Below are 14,279 nucleotides of genomic sequence, written 5' to 3' on the forward strand. Positions count from 1 at the left end.
TTTAAAAATCTCTTGCCTTGACCAAATCTCTCTTGCTACTACCCTTTTTCTCGTATTCAAACTTGTCTATATTCAGTCTTTACTTACTTTATGGATTACTAAACTCATCCCAACCTACCATCCATCCTCAACATTATTATTTCTAACCAAGGTCAACAATATTCCTCATGTTGCTCTGTGATACATTCACTTTTTAAGACTTCATTGAATTTGACCTCTAAGTAGTATTTAAAAGAACCAACTTTATCTTCCTTCTTGAGACACTAGTTTGTCTTGGTCTGGCAAAACTCGTCTTTATGGTTCTCCTCTTATCTACTAAGATTCCTTTTTTAAGGCTACCTCTAAATATAGCAGGTCTTCATGATCAGTGGTAGACACTGTCTTTTTCCACCATCCATTTTCCCTATGCAATCTTAGTCACCTTCACAAGACCTACTATAGTCTATTTACTGATGTTGCTGAAGTTGCATCTCTGTCCTCGACACCTCCTCAGGTCCAGAACTGCAGCATACCATCCAGTTCATCTGGATGTTTCACAACTCTATAAAGGTATCATGACTAAAACTGCACCTACTACCTCTTTCTTCCATCATAGGTTCCTCTTTCTATGTTTTGTTTCTTAATAAATTAGAGCTAAGCTGGTCAGTATCTGTAAGACCAAGTAGCAAAATCTCAAGGGCTGCTTTCAGCAACTAAAACTGGTAACTTCCCCTCTCTGAAAACTCTCTGGATTTCTAATACTCAAATATTGGGATTTCCCTGCTTCTCTGATCTTTCGGCTTTGGTGACCTTGGATCCATCATTATTTCTAGCCTAAGCACAAAAGTTCTGTCAACATTCTTCTTTCATTCCTCCCTTCTCTATGTTCCTGTCCAATATATGCATCCAACCTAAAATATTTACTCTACGTACCTCTTTGGTTTTTCTCTTTTTAAAAAACAAGGTTACTGTGTGGACTGTAGGCATGTGCTTTTTAACATCAATAAGCTTACTTTTCTCACATAAAAATATCCAGATACAAGCAGTACAGTTCTGGTACAGCTATTTAAAGAGGTCTCTGAGGAACCAGGATCTCCTTCTATACCATCCTTAGGCCATGGGTGTCATTCTCATGGTCACAGATGGCTCCTTCAGCTCTAGGAGTGGAAAACTGAAAGGGAAAAGAATGGGGAAGGCAGAAAGGTAAAGTGCAAAAGGCAAGAAGAAAAAACCAGATAAGTCTGTTTCCAGTGATACTATTTTTGATTAATCAGGAATGAGGATTATGGCTACAGTTGGCTGCAAGGAGACTGAGGAGTTTTGTAACTCGACATATTGTTATTGTGAGTTAAAATAGGATTATCAATAGGGAAGGATGAGCTGGATGGCTGACTGCCTACTAACAATACCTGCCACAACAGGCCAGAAAGCAACTCCCAAGAAAATACCAATAAATATCATATGAGCCACCCCAGATACTCTAAACATAATGCAGTTAATTTATTATTTTTTTAAAATTTTATTACGTTATGTTAATCACCATACATTACATCATTAGTTTTTGAAGTAGTGTTCCATGATTGATTGCGTATAATACCCAGTGCTCCATGCAGAACGTGCCCTCTTTGATACCCATCACCAGGCTAACCCATCCCCCACCCCCCTCCCCTCTAGAACCCTGTTTGTTTCTCAGAGTCCATCGTCTCTCATGGTTCGTCTCCCCCTCTGATTTCCCCCCCTTCATTTTTCCCTTCTTGCTATCTTTTTTTAAAAATATATAATGTATTATTTGTCTCAGAGGTACAGATCTGAGATTCAACAGTCTTGCACAATTCACAGCGCTCACCATAGCACAAACCCTCCCCAATGTCTACCACCCAGCCACCCCATCCCTCCCACCCCACCCCCCACTCCAGCAACCCTCAGTTTGTTTCCTGAGATTAAGAATTCCTCGTATCAGTGAGATCACATGATACCTGTCTTTCTCTGATTGAGTTATTTCGCTCAGCATAATACTCTCCAGTTCCATCCACGTTGTTGCAAATGGCAAGATTTCATTCCCTTTGATGGCTGCATAATATTCCATTGTATATATATACCACATCTTCTTTATCCATTCATCTGTTGATGGACATCTTGGCTCTTTCCACAGTTTGGCTATTGTGGACATTGCTGCTATAAACATCGGGGTGCACGTACCCTTCGGATCCCTACATTTGTATCTTTGGGGTAAATACCCAGTAGTGCAATTGCTGGGTCGTACAGTAGCTCTATTTTCAACTTTTTGAGGAATCTCCATACTGTTTTCCAGAGTGGCTGCACCAGCTTGCATTCCCACCAACAGTGTAGGAGGACTCCCCTTTCTCCACAGCTCCGCCAACATCTGTCATTTCCCGACTTGTTATTTTAGCCATTCTGACTGATGTGAGGTGGTATCTCATTGAGGTTTTGATTTGGATTTCCCTGATGCCAAGTGATGTTGAGCACTTTTTCATGTGTCTGTTGGCCATTTGGATGTCTTCTTTGGAAAAATGTCTGTTCATGTCTTCAGCCCATTTCTTGATTGGATCATTTATTCTTTGGGTGTTGACTTTGATAAGTTCTTTATAGATTTTGGATACTAGCCCTTTATCTGATAAGTCATTTGCAAATATCTTCTCCCATTCTGTCGGTTGTCTTTTGGTTTTGTTGGGTGTTTCCTTTGCTGTGCAAAAGTTTTTATCTTGATGAAGTCCCAATAGTTCATTTTTGCCCTTGCTTCCCTTGCCTTTGGCGATGTTTCTAGGAAGAAGTTGCTGCGGCTGAGGTCGAAGAGGTTGCTGCCTGTGTTCTCCTTTAGGATTTTTTTTTTTAAGATTTTATTTATTTATTTGACAGAGACAAAGATAGCGAGAGCAGGAACACAAGCAGGGGGAGTGGGAGAGGGAGAAGCAGGCTTCCCGCAGAGCATGGAGCCCTATGTGGGGCTTGATCCCAGGACCCTGGGATCATGACCTAGCCGAAGGCAGACACTTAACGACTGAGCCATCCAGGCGCCCCTCCTTTAGGATTTTGATGGACTGCTGTCTCACATTTAGGTCTTTCAACCATTTGGAGTCTATTTTTGTGTGTGGTGTAAGGAAATGGTCCAGTTTCATTCTTCTGCATGTGGCTGTCCAATTTTCCCAACACCATTTGTTGAAGAGACTGTCTTTTTTCCACTGGACATTCTTTCCTGCTTTGTCGAAGATTAGTTGACCATAGAGTTGAGGGTCCATTTCTGGGCTCTCTATTCTGTTCCATTGATCTATGTGTCTGTTTTTGTCCCAGGACCATGCTGTCTTGATGATTACAGCTTTGTAATAGAGCTGGAAGTCCGGAATTGTGATGCTGCCAGCTTTGCTTTTCTTTTTCAATATTCCTCTGGCTGTTTGGGGTCTTTTCTTGTTCCATACAAATTTTAGGATTATTTGTTCCATTTCTTTGAAAAAGGTTGATGGTATTTTGATAGGGATTGCATTAAATGTGTAGATTGCTCTAGGCAGCATTGACATCTTCACAATATTTGTTCTTCCAATCCATGAGCATGGAACATTTTTCCATTTCTTTCATGAGTATTTTATAGTTTTCTGAGTACAGATTCTTTGCCTCTTTGGTTAGATTTATTCCTAAGTATCTTATGGTTTTCGGTGCAACTGTAAATGGGATTGACTCCTTAATTTCTCTTTCTTCTGTCTTGTTGTTGGTGTATAGGAATGCCACTGATTTCTGTGCATTGATTTTATATCCTGCCACTTGACTGAATTCCTGTATGAGTTCTAGCAGTTTTGGGGTGGAGTCTTTTGGGTTTTCCACATAAAGTATCATATCATCTGCAAAGAGTGAGAGTTTGACTTCTTCTTTGCCGATTCAGATGCCTTTTGTTTCTTTTTGTTGTGATTGCTGTGGCTAGGACTTCTAATACTATGTTGAATAGCAGTGGTGATAGTGGACATCCCTGCCGTGTTCCTGACGTTAGGGGGAAGCTCTGAGTTTTTCCCCATTGAGAATGATATTTGCTGTAGGTTTTTCATAGATAGCTTTTATGATATTGAGGTATGCACCCTCTATCCCTATACTCTGAAGAGTTTTGATCAAGAAAGGATGCTGTACTTTGTCAAATGCTTTTTCTGCATCTATTGAGAGGATCACATGGTTCTTGTTCTTTCTTTTATTAATGTATTGTATCACACTGATTGATTTGTGGATGTTGAACCAACCTTGCAGCCCAGGGATAAATCCCACTTGGTCGTGGTGAATAATCCTTTTAATGTACTGTTGGATCCTATTGGCTAGTATTTTGGTGAGAATTTTTGCATGCATGTTCATCAAGGATATTGGTGTGTAATTCTTTTTGATGGGGTCTTTGTCTGGTTTTGGGATCAAGGTTGGTGGCCTCATAAAACAAGTTTGGAAGTTTTCCTTCCATTTCTGCTTTTTGGAACAGTTTCAGAAGAATAGGTATCAATTCTTTAAATGTTTGGTAGAATTCCCCTGGGAAGCCATCTGGCCCTGGGCTTTTGTTTGTTGGGAGATTTTTGATGACTGCTTCAATTTCCTTAGTGGTTATAGGTCTGTTCAGGTTTTCTATTTCTTCCTGGTTCAGTTTTGGTAGTTTATACATCTCTAGGAACATTCCATCCCAAAGCAACAGAATACACATTCTTCTCTAGTGTCCATGGAACATTCTCCAGAATAGATCACATCCTAGGTCACAAATCAGAGGTCTCAACTGGTACCAAAAGACTGGGATCATTCCCTGCATATTTTCAGACCACAATTCTTTGAAACTAGAACTCAATCACAAGAGGAAAGTCGGAAAGAACTCAAATACATGGAGGCTAAAGAGCATCCTACTAAAGAATGAATGGATCAACCAGAAAATTAAAGAAGAATTTAAAAAATTCATGGAAACAAATGAAAATGAAAACACAACTGTTCAAAATCTTTGGGATGCAGCAAAGGCAGTCCTAAGAGGAAAGTATATAGCAATACAAGACTTTCTCAAGAAACAAGAAAGGTCTCAAATACACAACCTAACCCTATACCTAAAGGAGCTAGAGAAAGAACAGCAAATAAAGCCTAAACCCAGCAGGAGAAGAGAAATAATAAAGATCAGAGCAGAAATCAATGAAATAGAAACCAAAAGAACAGTAGAACAGATCAACGAAACTAGGAGCTGGTTCTTTGAAAGAATTAACAAGATTGATAAACCCCTGGCCAGACTTATCAAAAAGAAAAGAGAAATGACCCAAATAAAATCATGAATGAAAGAGGAGAAATCACAACCAACACCAAAGAAATACAAACAATTATAAGAACATATTAAGAGCAACCATATGCCAGCAAATTAGATAATCTGGAAGAAATGGATGCATTCCTAGAAATGCAGTTAATTTAGAAATCAACAATAATAAGGGTGTCTGGGTGGCTCAGCCGGTTGGGCATCTGACTCTTGATTTTGGCTTGGGCTGTGATCTTGGGGTTGTGGGGTCAAGACCTGCACTGGGCTCCACACTCAGTGGGGAGTCTGCTTGGGATTCTTTCTCTCCCTTTCCCCCTGCCCCTTGCTCTCTCTCTCTAAAATGAATGTCTTTTTTAAAAAAGAAAATAAGAAAATAACTGCAAACTTTTAACTATTTTGAAAACAATTCTAAACAGTTATAGACTTGTTAAGTCATAATAAAATTTTATACAACATTTAGAGTTAAAATAAACACAGACCAAAATGTGTTACATAGTTGAAGAGGTATTTAGAGGACTATAGTCTTTTTTTTAAGATTTTATTTTTATTATTTTTTTATTTGACAGAGAGACAGAGCACAAGCAGGGGGAGTGGCAGGCAGAGGGAGAGGAAGAAGCAGACTCCCCGCTGAGCAGGGAGCCCGATGCGGGATTTGATCCCAGGACCCTGGGATCATGACCTGAGCTGAAGGCAGATGCTTAACCAACTGAGCCACCCAGGCGCCCCTAGAGGACTATAGTCTTAAATGCTTATTTTGGGCGATAAAGCCTGAAATAATGAGTTGGAGTCCACCTGAAGACAATAAATCAATTCCACATTCATAACATTTATAGTTTCTCTCCCAGTATGAATTCTCTTGTGTATAATAAGTGAAGAACTCCAACTCAAGGCTTTTCCACATTGAATACATTCATAGGGTTTTTCTCCAGTGTGAGTTCTCACAAGTCTCCTAAGGGAAGAGGAAACACTGAAGGTTTTCCTACATTCCTTACATTGATGGGTTTCTCTCCAGTATGAGTTCTCACATGTATTCTAAGGGATGAGAGACCACTAAAAACTTTCCCACAGTCATTGCATTTGTAGAGATTCCCTCGAGTGTGTTTTCTTGTGAACTTTAAGGTGCGAGCTTATAGTAAAGGCTTTTCCACAGTCATTGCGGTCATAGAGTTTCTCCCCAGTATGTATTCTCTTGTGCACTATTAGGTAAGAACTTGTGCCAAAGGGGGCGCCTGGGTGGCTCAGTCGTTAAGCGTCTGCCTTCGGCTCAGGTCATGATCCCGGGGTTCTGGGATCGAGTCCCACATCGGGCTCCCTGCTTGGCGGGAAGCCTGCTTCTCCCTCTCCCACTCCCCCTGCTTGTGTTCCTGCTCTCGCTATCTCTCACTCTGTCAAATAAGTAAATAAAATCTTTAAAAAAAAAAAAAAAAAAGAACTTGTGCCAAAGGATTTTCCACAATGATTACACTCATAAGGTTTCTCTCCAGTGTGAGTTCTCACATGAATCTTAAGAGATATTTTTTGACTGAAAGTTTTTCCACATTGATTACATTTGTAGGGTTTCTCACCAGTGTGAGTTCTTACATGTCTCCTTCAGGTTGAAGAATCGTTGGAAGACTTTCCCACATTCTATACATTCATATTGTTTTTTGCCCATGTGACTTTTCTTGTGCAAAATAAGATTACAAAGTCTTCTGAAGGCTTTCCCACATTGATTACATTTATGACATTTCTCTCCATTAGGAGTTTGCTCCTGTTGCCTATTGGGTGGATGATGACAAAAAGTCTTGCTTTTATTACATTCATAGGAATTCTCCACCATATGAAAATTGTTATATATAGGTAGCATATTATTATGCTTGAAGTGTATACTATGTTTGAAGCATGCACATTTTTGTGCTGAGTTTTTTTCAAGATGCCACAGAGCTCTATCATATTTATGACTTTCACAGAGCTTCCCTCTTACACAGTTTCTCTTGTAGTTGTTTACAACTGAATGATGTTTCAAACTCTCAATATCTAATTGACATTTATGGCAATGTTTACTGGTGGAGACTCTCTTTGAAAAAACAAGTTTTGATCCAAGTTTAGACTTTTCCTCTAATTCATGATGGTCACAGAATCTCTCCTGAGGTGCTGTTTTCTTTTGGGTCACTTTCCTCAAATTTCTCTCTGGGATCTTGTGCTGTTTTCTGATCTATGGCATTCCTGGTCTTCACTTAATGTGGAGGACCAATTGTCCATTATGAATCTTATCATTTTTCACTCCATTGGATGATTTTTCCCTAAAAATATTCTTTGGTTTTAAGTTCAATCTCCCAGTCTGGATAGGTGCCTTAGAGAAGTCTCCTTTTCATAGTTCTTATCTCTTCTTGACCCAACGGGGAGATCACAGTAGGCTTCCATTAATTGATATTCCATTGAGGTAAGAGTCATATAGTTTTCCAGCATCACATCTCTGTAAATTCGTCTCTGACCAGAATCAAGCATCATCCACTCCTCCTGGGTGAACACCACAGCCACATCTTTAAAGGTCACTGGTACCTGTAACCAGGTTGCTGGAAAACCAGCCACCATCCTTTCTTCCTCAGTATTTCTCACGTATAAACAGACAGAATCCTGTGTTGGCAGAGCCCATGAGGGATAGGTCAATGGCTGCCATCTTAAGAGTCTGAAAGTGATATCTGCCTGCACAATAGGGTACAGAGATCAGGATATTTTCTTGTTCCTCTGATCCAATCAGGGTGTGAAGGCATTTCATGGGGTGTCCTCCCTGTAGCCAAAGAGGCAGGTTCAGGTAAAAGAAGAAAGGTGGAAACAGAGCCCCACTGTTGGCAAGGAAAAAGAAAAATTGTTGACCCTCCCCCCTACTCCCAGCAAGGTTTGACCAGCTTAAAATCTTTACAGGGATTTGTAGTCACATACAATACTGTCATCCTTGGCCCCCTTCTAGAACTTGCGTTATTTGTACTAGCTTCTCCTGGAGACTACTGTTCAGCACAGGTGTGAAAGGAGCATGCATTATTAAAAGAAAAAAGATTAAAGCTAAAGAGAACCAGTTCAAAGAGGCATGGTTAATTAATTAAATTTTGTGCATACTTTGCTACTTTTTTAGTTAACTTTTGGAATGGGAAAATAATTTTCCTGTCAAACATAATTATTCTAGGTATGCTTACTTTCCTATATATAACTTGTTTACCTGAATAACCTCATACATGATTAACAGCACTGATGATTTAGCTCCTACTCGGGAATTTTATTGGAGTTGTTAAAGGTACATACATGACTTTGAAACAAACGTTCATTTGATTACCGTCAAATCAATCTCTCTCCCCAGAGTATATGTTTCCTCATGATAATTTATTCTATCTAGAACTTGAATGGAATCAACAAAGAAGCATGATCCATGATCCAAACTTTGGGAATGAGGTCTTAAGGTTAATAAGATGGCACAGTACTTTCCTACACAATTTTTACAAAGGCTTTAAAATAAATCTTAAAAAGATACAGTGTGAATACAAAAAAATGAATGCTTAGAGCCTTTAAGATCACAACAAATCATGCAATGATTTGTTATGCTAGTTTTTTACAGGTGTTACTTTTTGCAGGTTAGATGATAACCTTCAAATGTGAGCCCTCTATCTCAATGCTACAATAGAGTTCAATTTTAATGGACAAAATCACAGAATTGGCAATTTTATTTAGACAAATATCTTTGACAGGTAGATTCTATGTCCTTAAACCAGAAGTGTATATAAGTCTGTAACTTTGGTGTAAACTGTACAGAAATAGATTTCCATCTGATTTGTTCATTGCTGTATTCCAAGTACCTAGAATATTCCTAGCACATGGCAGATACTTAACAAATATTAATCAAATAAGCTGAATGAGTCCATGGCAATTAAGGTTTTGTGAAGGAACCCCCCCCCCACCATCCATACCCTTCTTCCAGAAGGAAAAAAAATTAGAAAGTTATGCTTTCTATTCAAAAAGGAACTTAGTCTTCTGGTTAAAGCTTTTTAAGCTAAAAATTGTACTCTGGACTTGTTCCTTAATTCCCCATGTTTTATTTCTTTTCTAGTTACAGAACTAATTAGAAAAACTAAACACTTTAGGGACAAACATGAAAAAGTATCTGAATAAATGGAGGGATTCATCATGATCATGGATGGAAAGATTCAATATTATAAAGATTTCAATTTTTCTCTAACTAGAATTGCATTGGATTTTCATTAATCTATATATTCAATAGGGATTTTTTGAAATGACAATTTGATTTTAAGGTTTTATAGCAAAATGAAGGTACATAAATAACAAGGCAATTATTAAAATAGTGCTTTACCCTACTTTATTTATTTATTTATTTATTTATTTTAAAGATTTTATTTATTTATTTGACAGAGAGAGAGACAGCGAGAGAGGGAACACAAGCAGGGAGAGTGGGAGAGGGAGAAGCCGGCTTCCCGCTGAGCAAGGAGCCAGATGTGGGACTCGATCCCAGGACCCTGGGATCATGACCTGAGCCGAAGGCAGACGCTTAACCATCTGAGCCACCCAGGCGCCCCACCCTACTATATTTAAAAATGCATTGGGGTGCCTAGGTGGCTCAGTCATTAAGCGTCTGCCTTCGGCTCAGGTCATGATCCCAGGGTCCTGGGATCGAGCCCCGCATTGGGCTCCCTGCTTGGCGGGAAGCCTGCTTCTCTCTCTCCCACTTACCCTGCTTGTGTTCTCTCTCTCGCTGTCTCTGTCAAATAGATAAATAAAATCATAAAAAAAAAAAAGCATTATAAATCTCTAGTAACTTGGGTGCCTGGGTGGCTCAGTTGGTTAAGCATCTGCCTTTGGCTCATGTTGTGATCCCAGGGTTCTGGGATCAAGCCCCACATTGGGCTCCCTGCTCAGTGGAGAGCCTGCTTCTCCCTCTCCCTGCCATTCCCCCTGCTTGTGCTTGCTCTCCCTCTGTCAAATAAATAAGTAAAAATCTTTAAAAAAAATAAATCTCTAGTAATTTAAACAGATGATAATGGGGCAATAATAAAAAATAAAACAGCTTCAGAAACAGATTGGTGTGTAGCTAGACATTTAATATATGATAAAGGCAGCACTATGAATCACTGCGGGGAAAGGATGGAATAGTTATTAAATGGTGTCAAGACAGCTGACTATCTCTTTGGAAAGCAAATTCTACTTCACACATTCCCATTCCCATCTGGATCAAGGACATAAATAGGTATGTAATAGGAATTCTAGAAGAGGAGGACAGAGGGAATATAAAGCAAGCAATATTAGTGATAATGGTTGTTCCTATCCCAAGCTGAAAGAAAGATATGAGTCCTTCACCTCCAAGTGTATGTATGTACCACATGCCACACTGAGGAAATTTCTGAAATCCACCGGATACATTGGAAGTAAGCTGTAGAGCATCAGGAATGATGAGTAAAATTTTGAAGTTACTGGAGAGAAAAGGCAAATTACCTATAAAGAAATACCAATTATACTGACTACAGACTTTTTAGCTGCAAAGATGAAGCCAGAAGACCACAGAATAGTATCTTCAAAGTGTTAAAGGAAAACAGTTTCAACCTAGAAGTCAATAGTATCCTAAAAAGTGAGAAAAACACTGGCATATTTCAAAGTGACAGCAGCATCCTCAAAGATGCTCATAAGATAAATGCAATTGAAACAAGAATGGGATATAATTTCTCTAAGGCACACCTTAAATTAAAAGAGACCTAAAACTGCATGAGACTTATTTAGACCATGAGTCAAAAACAAAACAAAACAAAAAAACCACACACACACACTTACGAAATAACAGAAAACTTTGAACACTGCCTATACATTTGATATTAGAGAAGTACTGCTAATTCTGTAGATGTGATAATATATTTTTTATGATTTTTAAAGGAGTTACTGGAGAGAGATTTTGAAATATTTACAATATACCATGTAAAAGATCTGCTTCAAAATAGTGATGGATACAAGGGTGTCTGTTATACTTTTTTGTGTTTTGAAATTTTCATAATATAAATCTAAAAATCATTAGATATTTCATTCATAAAACATTAAAAGGATGTATGGCTGTTTTTTTTAACATATATATAAAATCACAAAATAAGTGGTCTTAGGAAATTTAAAAGTATAATAACAAAAACAAAAAAAGGTTTTAAAAAGATTTAAAGACAAAGCTGAGGAACTCTTCCAGAAAGCAGAACTCCCAAAAGAGATAAGCAAAGAAAAAGGTAAGAAAATTACATGATCAATTTCAAAGGTTCAACACCAGATTATTCAGAGTTCCAGAAAGAAAAAACAGAAGAGAGAATCAAATACAGGAGAAATTCCTTAAAGTAGTGAAATCTGTAAGGACCGACCCATCAAAATGGCAATATTTCTTTTTTGTTGTTTTTAATATTTTATTTGAGTGAGAGAGAGAGAGCAGGAGTGGAAGGGGGAGAAGAGGCATCATGAGAGGGAGAAGCAGGCAGCCCAATGTGGGGCTCCATCCCAGGACCCTGAGATCATGACCTGAGCCCAAGGCAGACACTTAACCGTCTGAGCCACCTAAGTGCCCCAAAACGCGCAATTTCTTAAAAGACTGGAACTAAACTTATCAACATGAAAGTTTTGAATACCAAAAATAAACTGACGAATCTAAAGGTTCCAAGAGATGATAAATAGGTTACATACAAAAGAACAGTAACAGGTGTAGAATAGGACTTCTCAATGGTAACACTGCTTCATTTCTATTTGGCTTTGCCCACTTTTAAAATTCCAAGGGAAGGCAAGTTCTTCCATCGACCGCCTAAGAGTGGCACTGCAAGAAGCAACCACCTCTCCTCCTCCTCTCTGCCATCTGCTCAGCAGCCACAAAGCAGCAACCATGTGCAAATTCATTTCCATCCAGGCTGGTGTTCAGATTGGCAATGCCTGGTTGGGAGCTCTACTACCTGGAACAGGGCATCCAGCCCAATGGTCAGATGCCAACTGACAAGACCACTGGGGGAGGAGATGACTCCTTCAACACCTTCTGCAGTGAGACAGGTGCTGGTGCCCAGGGCAGTGTTTGCAGACCTGGAATCCACAGTCATTGATGAAGTTCACACTGGCACCTACCACCTGAGCAGCTCATCACAGGGAAGCTCACCACAGCCAGTAACTGTGCTGGAGGGCACCACACCATCAACAAGGAGATCAATGACCTTGTCTTGGACTTAAGCTCAAAAAAGAAAAAATGGCTACAATTACAGCAATGATTTTAAAATATCACTAAAAAGCCGTGATTTTTAAAATCTCCAAAAAATCCCTACAGAAGATTAGGATGAACAACTTCATGCCACCAAACTTATAAATTCACAGGAGATGAACAATTTTCTAGAAAACCTTAAGTGTCCAAATTGACTCAGTAAGAACTATAAAACTTAAATCCATCAACAACCATTAAAAAAAAAAAAAAAAAAGAATCAGAAGTCAAATATCTACCCCTAGAGATTTTGAATCCAAAACTTACAATGGAAAAACTACTTTACAAAATAGGAGGAAAGAAAAATCTATGCTTCCCAAATTATTCATGAGACTTGTGAAATCCTTTTACTGTACAAAAGACAGTACTACGAAGATAGCATAGAGGCCGCTTTTAGGCAAAGAGGCTGGAGCGATGGAATGTGGAAAGGGCCCACAGTGACCCCCTGGCTGAACACACACCTGCCCATCAGGCGACCCACCTTAAAACAGCCGACCAACGGGCTACTTACAAGCCGGTAGTTACCAAAAAAAGCAAAATGCCCATACATCTCCGTACTTTCTCACCTTCTCCTTTAACAAAACAGCCCCACCACTGCCTTGCTGCCGCCGGTTTCTCCTCTGCTGTCCAGCCGCCCCACCCCCTGCGGTGGGTTCAATAAACGTCTATCTCCTTTGTTCCACCTGGGGAAATTCTTTTCACCGCCGGAGCCACCGGCTTCCACCCCAACGTGGCCCCACATATGCGGGCCCCCCAGATAGTACAAGGAAAGAAGATTAAAATGCAATTTTAATTCTGAACTCTGAAAAAGCCCTAAGCAAAATATTAACAACTTGTAATATGACTGTGTACTGAAGTAATAAAATAGTATCACATTCAAACAGGGTTTGAAGAACATTTGCAAGAATTACTGCCAAGCAGAAAAACTACTGTTACTGTAATAGTAACATTTAATGAACACTCTTGTCCCCACTGTATTTTGAAGCAGATCTGGGGATGCTCTATCATTTGTAAATATTTCATAATTTATCTCTGTATAAGTATTTTTTTTTAAGATTTCATTTATTTATTTGGCAGAGACACAGCGAGAGCAGGAACACAAGCAGGGGGAGTGGGAGAGGGAGAAGCAGGCTTCCCACGGAGCAGGGAGCCCGATGCGGGGCTCGATCCCAGGACCCTGGGATCATGACCTGAGCCGAAGGCAGACGCTTAACAACTGAGCCACCCAGGCGCCCCTCTGTGTAAGTATTTTTTTCTTTCCTTTTTTTTTTTTTTTTTTAAAGTAAGTTCTACGCCCAACGTGGGGCATGAACTCCACCCCGACATCAAGAGTTGCATGCTGTATAGACTGAGCCAGCCAGGCGCCCCAGAATTTATCTCTGAATAAAAATCTTAAAAAATCATAACAAGGATATAGTCACACCCACAATATTAGCAGGAATTGCTTAATATCAAATATATAGGCAGTGTTCAAACTTTTCTGTTATCTCATTAGATTTTTTTCAAGCAATTTCTTTGACTTACGGTCCAAATAAGGTTCATGTAATTTCAAGTCCCTTTAATTTAGGGCTTGCCTTAGAAAACAGAGATCTCGTTACGGTGATGCAGCCCATTAATAAATGAAGGGACTAAGACGGATCGAAGAAAAGCTCCCGCACAGAGTACGGGTCAGTACAGGACGCCCACCACGGACCGCCAGCAGCACTCACGGAGGCGGCTTCTCCTCGGTCCGCCCCCGGCCCCCCCTCCCCCCACGCTCCGGGCGTGGCTCCGCGTCTTCCCAGCCTCCGTGTCCCG

The 14,279-nt window shown here is 39.7% G+C and overlaps 1 protein-coding gene across 1 annotated transcript; it reads right to left on the reverse strand.

The window, feature by feature from the left end:
• Nucleotides 1-1,919: 1,919 nt before the first annotated feature.
• ZNF891 (zinc finger protein 891) lies at nucleotides 1,920-7,948 on the reverse strand (the record flags this gene model as incomplete). The annotated part of the gene is given in 8 exon segments (XM_078060481.1): nucleotides 1,920-6,240; nucleotides 6,243-6,343; nucleotides 6,345-6,471; nucleotides 6,676-6,850; nucleotides 6,852-7,438; nucleotides 7,441-7,503; nucleotides 7,506-7,644; nucleotides 7,646-7,948. Coding segments are annotated over 8 exon segments (1,752 nt in total), but the record flags the coding sequence as incomplete, so codon positions are not given.
• Between the last annotated feature and the right edge of the window lie 6,331 nt (nucleotides 7,949-14,279).

Source organism: Halichoerus grypus, chromosome 13 (genome assembly GCF_964656455.1).
Source record: "Halichoerus grypus chromosome 13, mHalGry1.hap1.1, whole genome shotgun sequence".
Lineage (NCBI taxonomy): Eukaryota > Metazoa > Chordata > Mammalia > Carnivora > Phocidae > Halichoerus > Halichoerus grypus.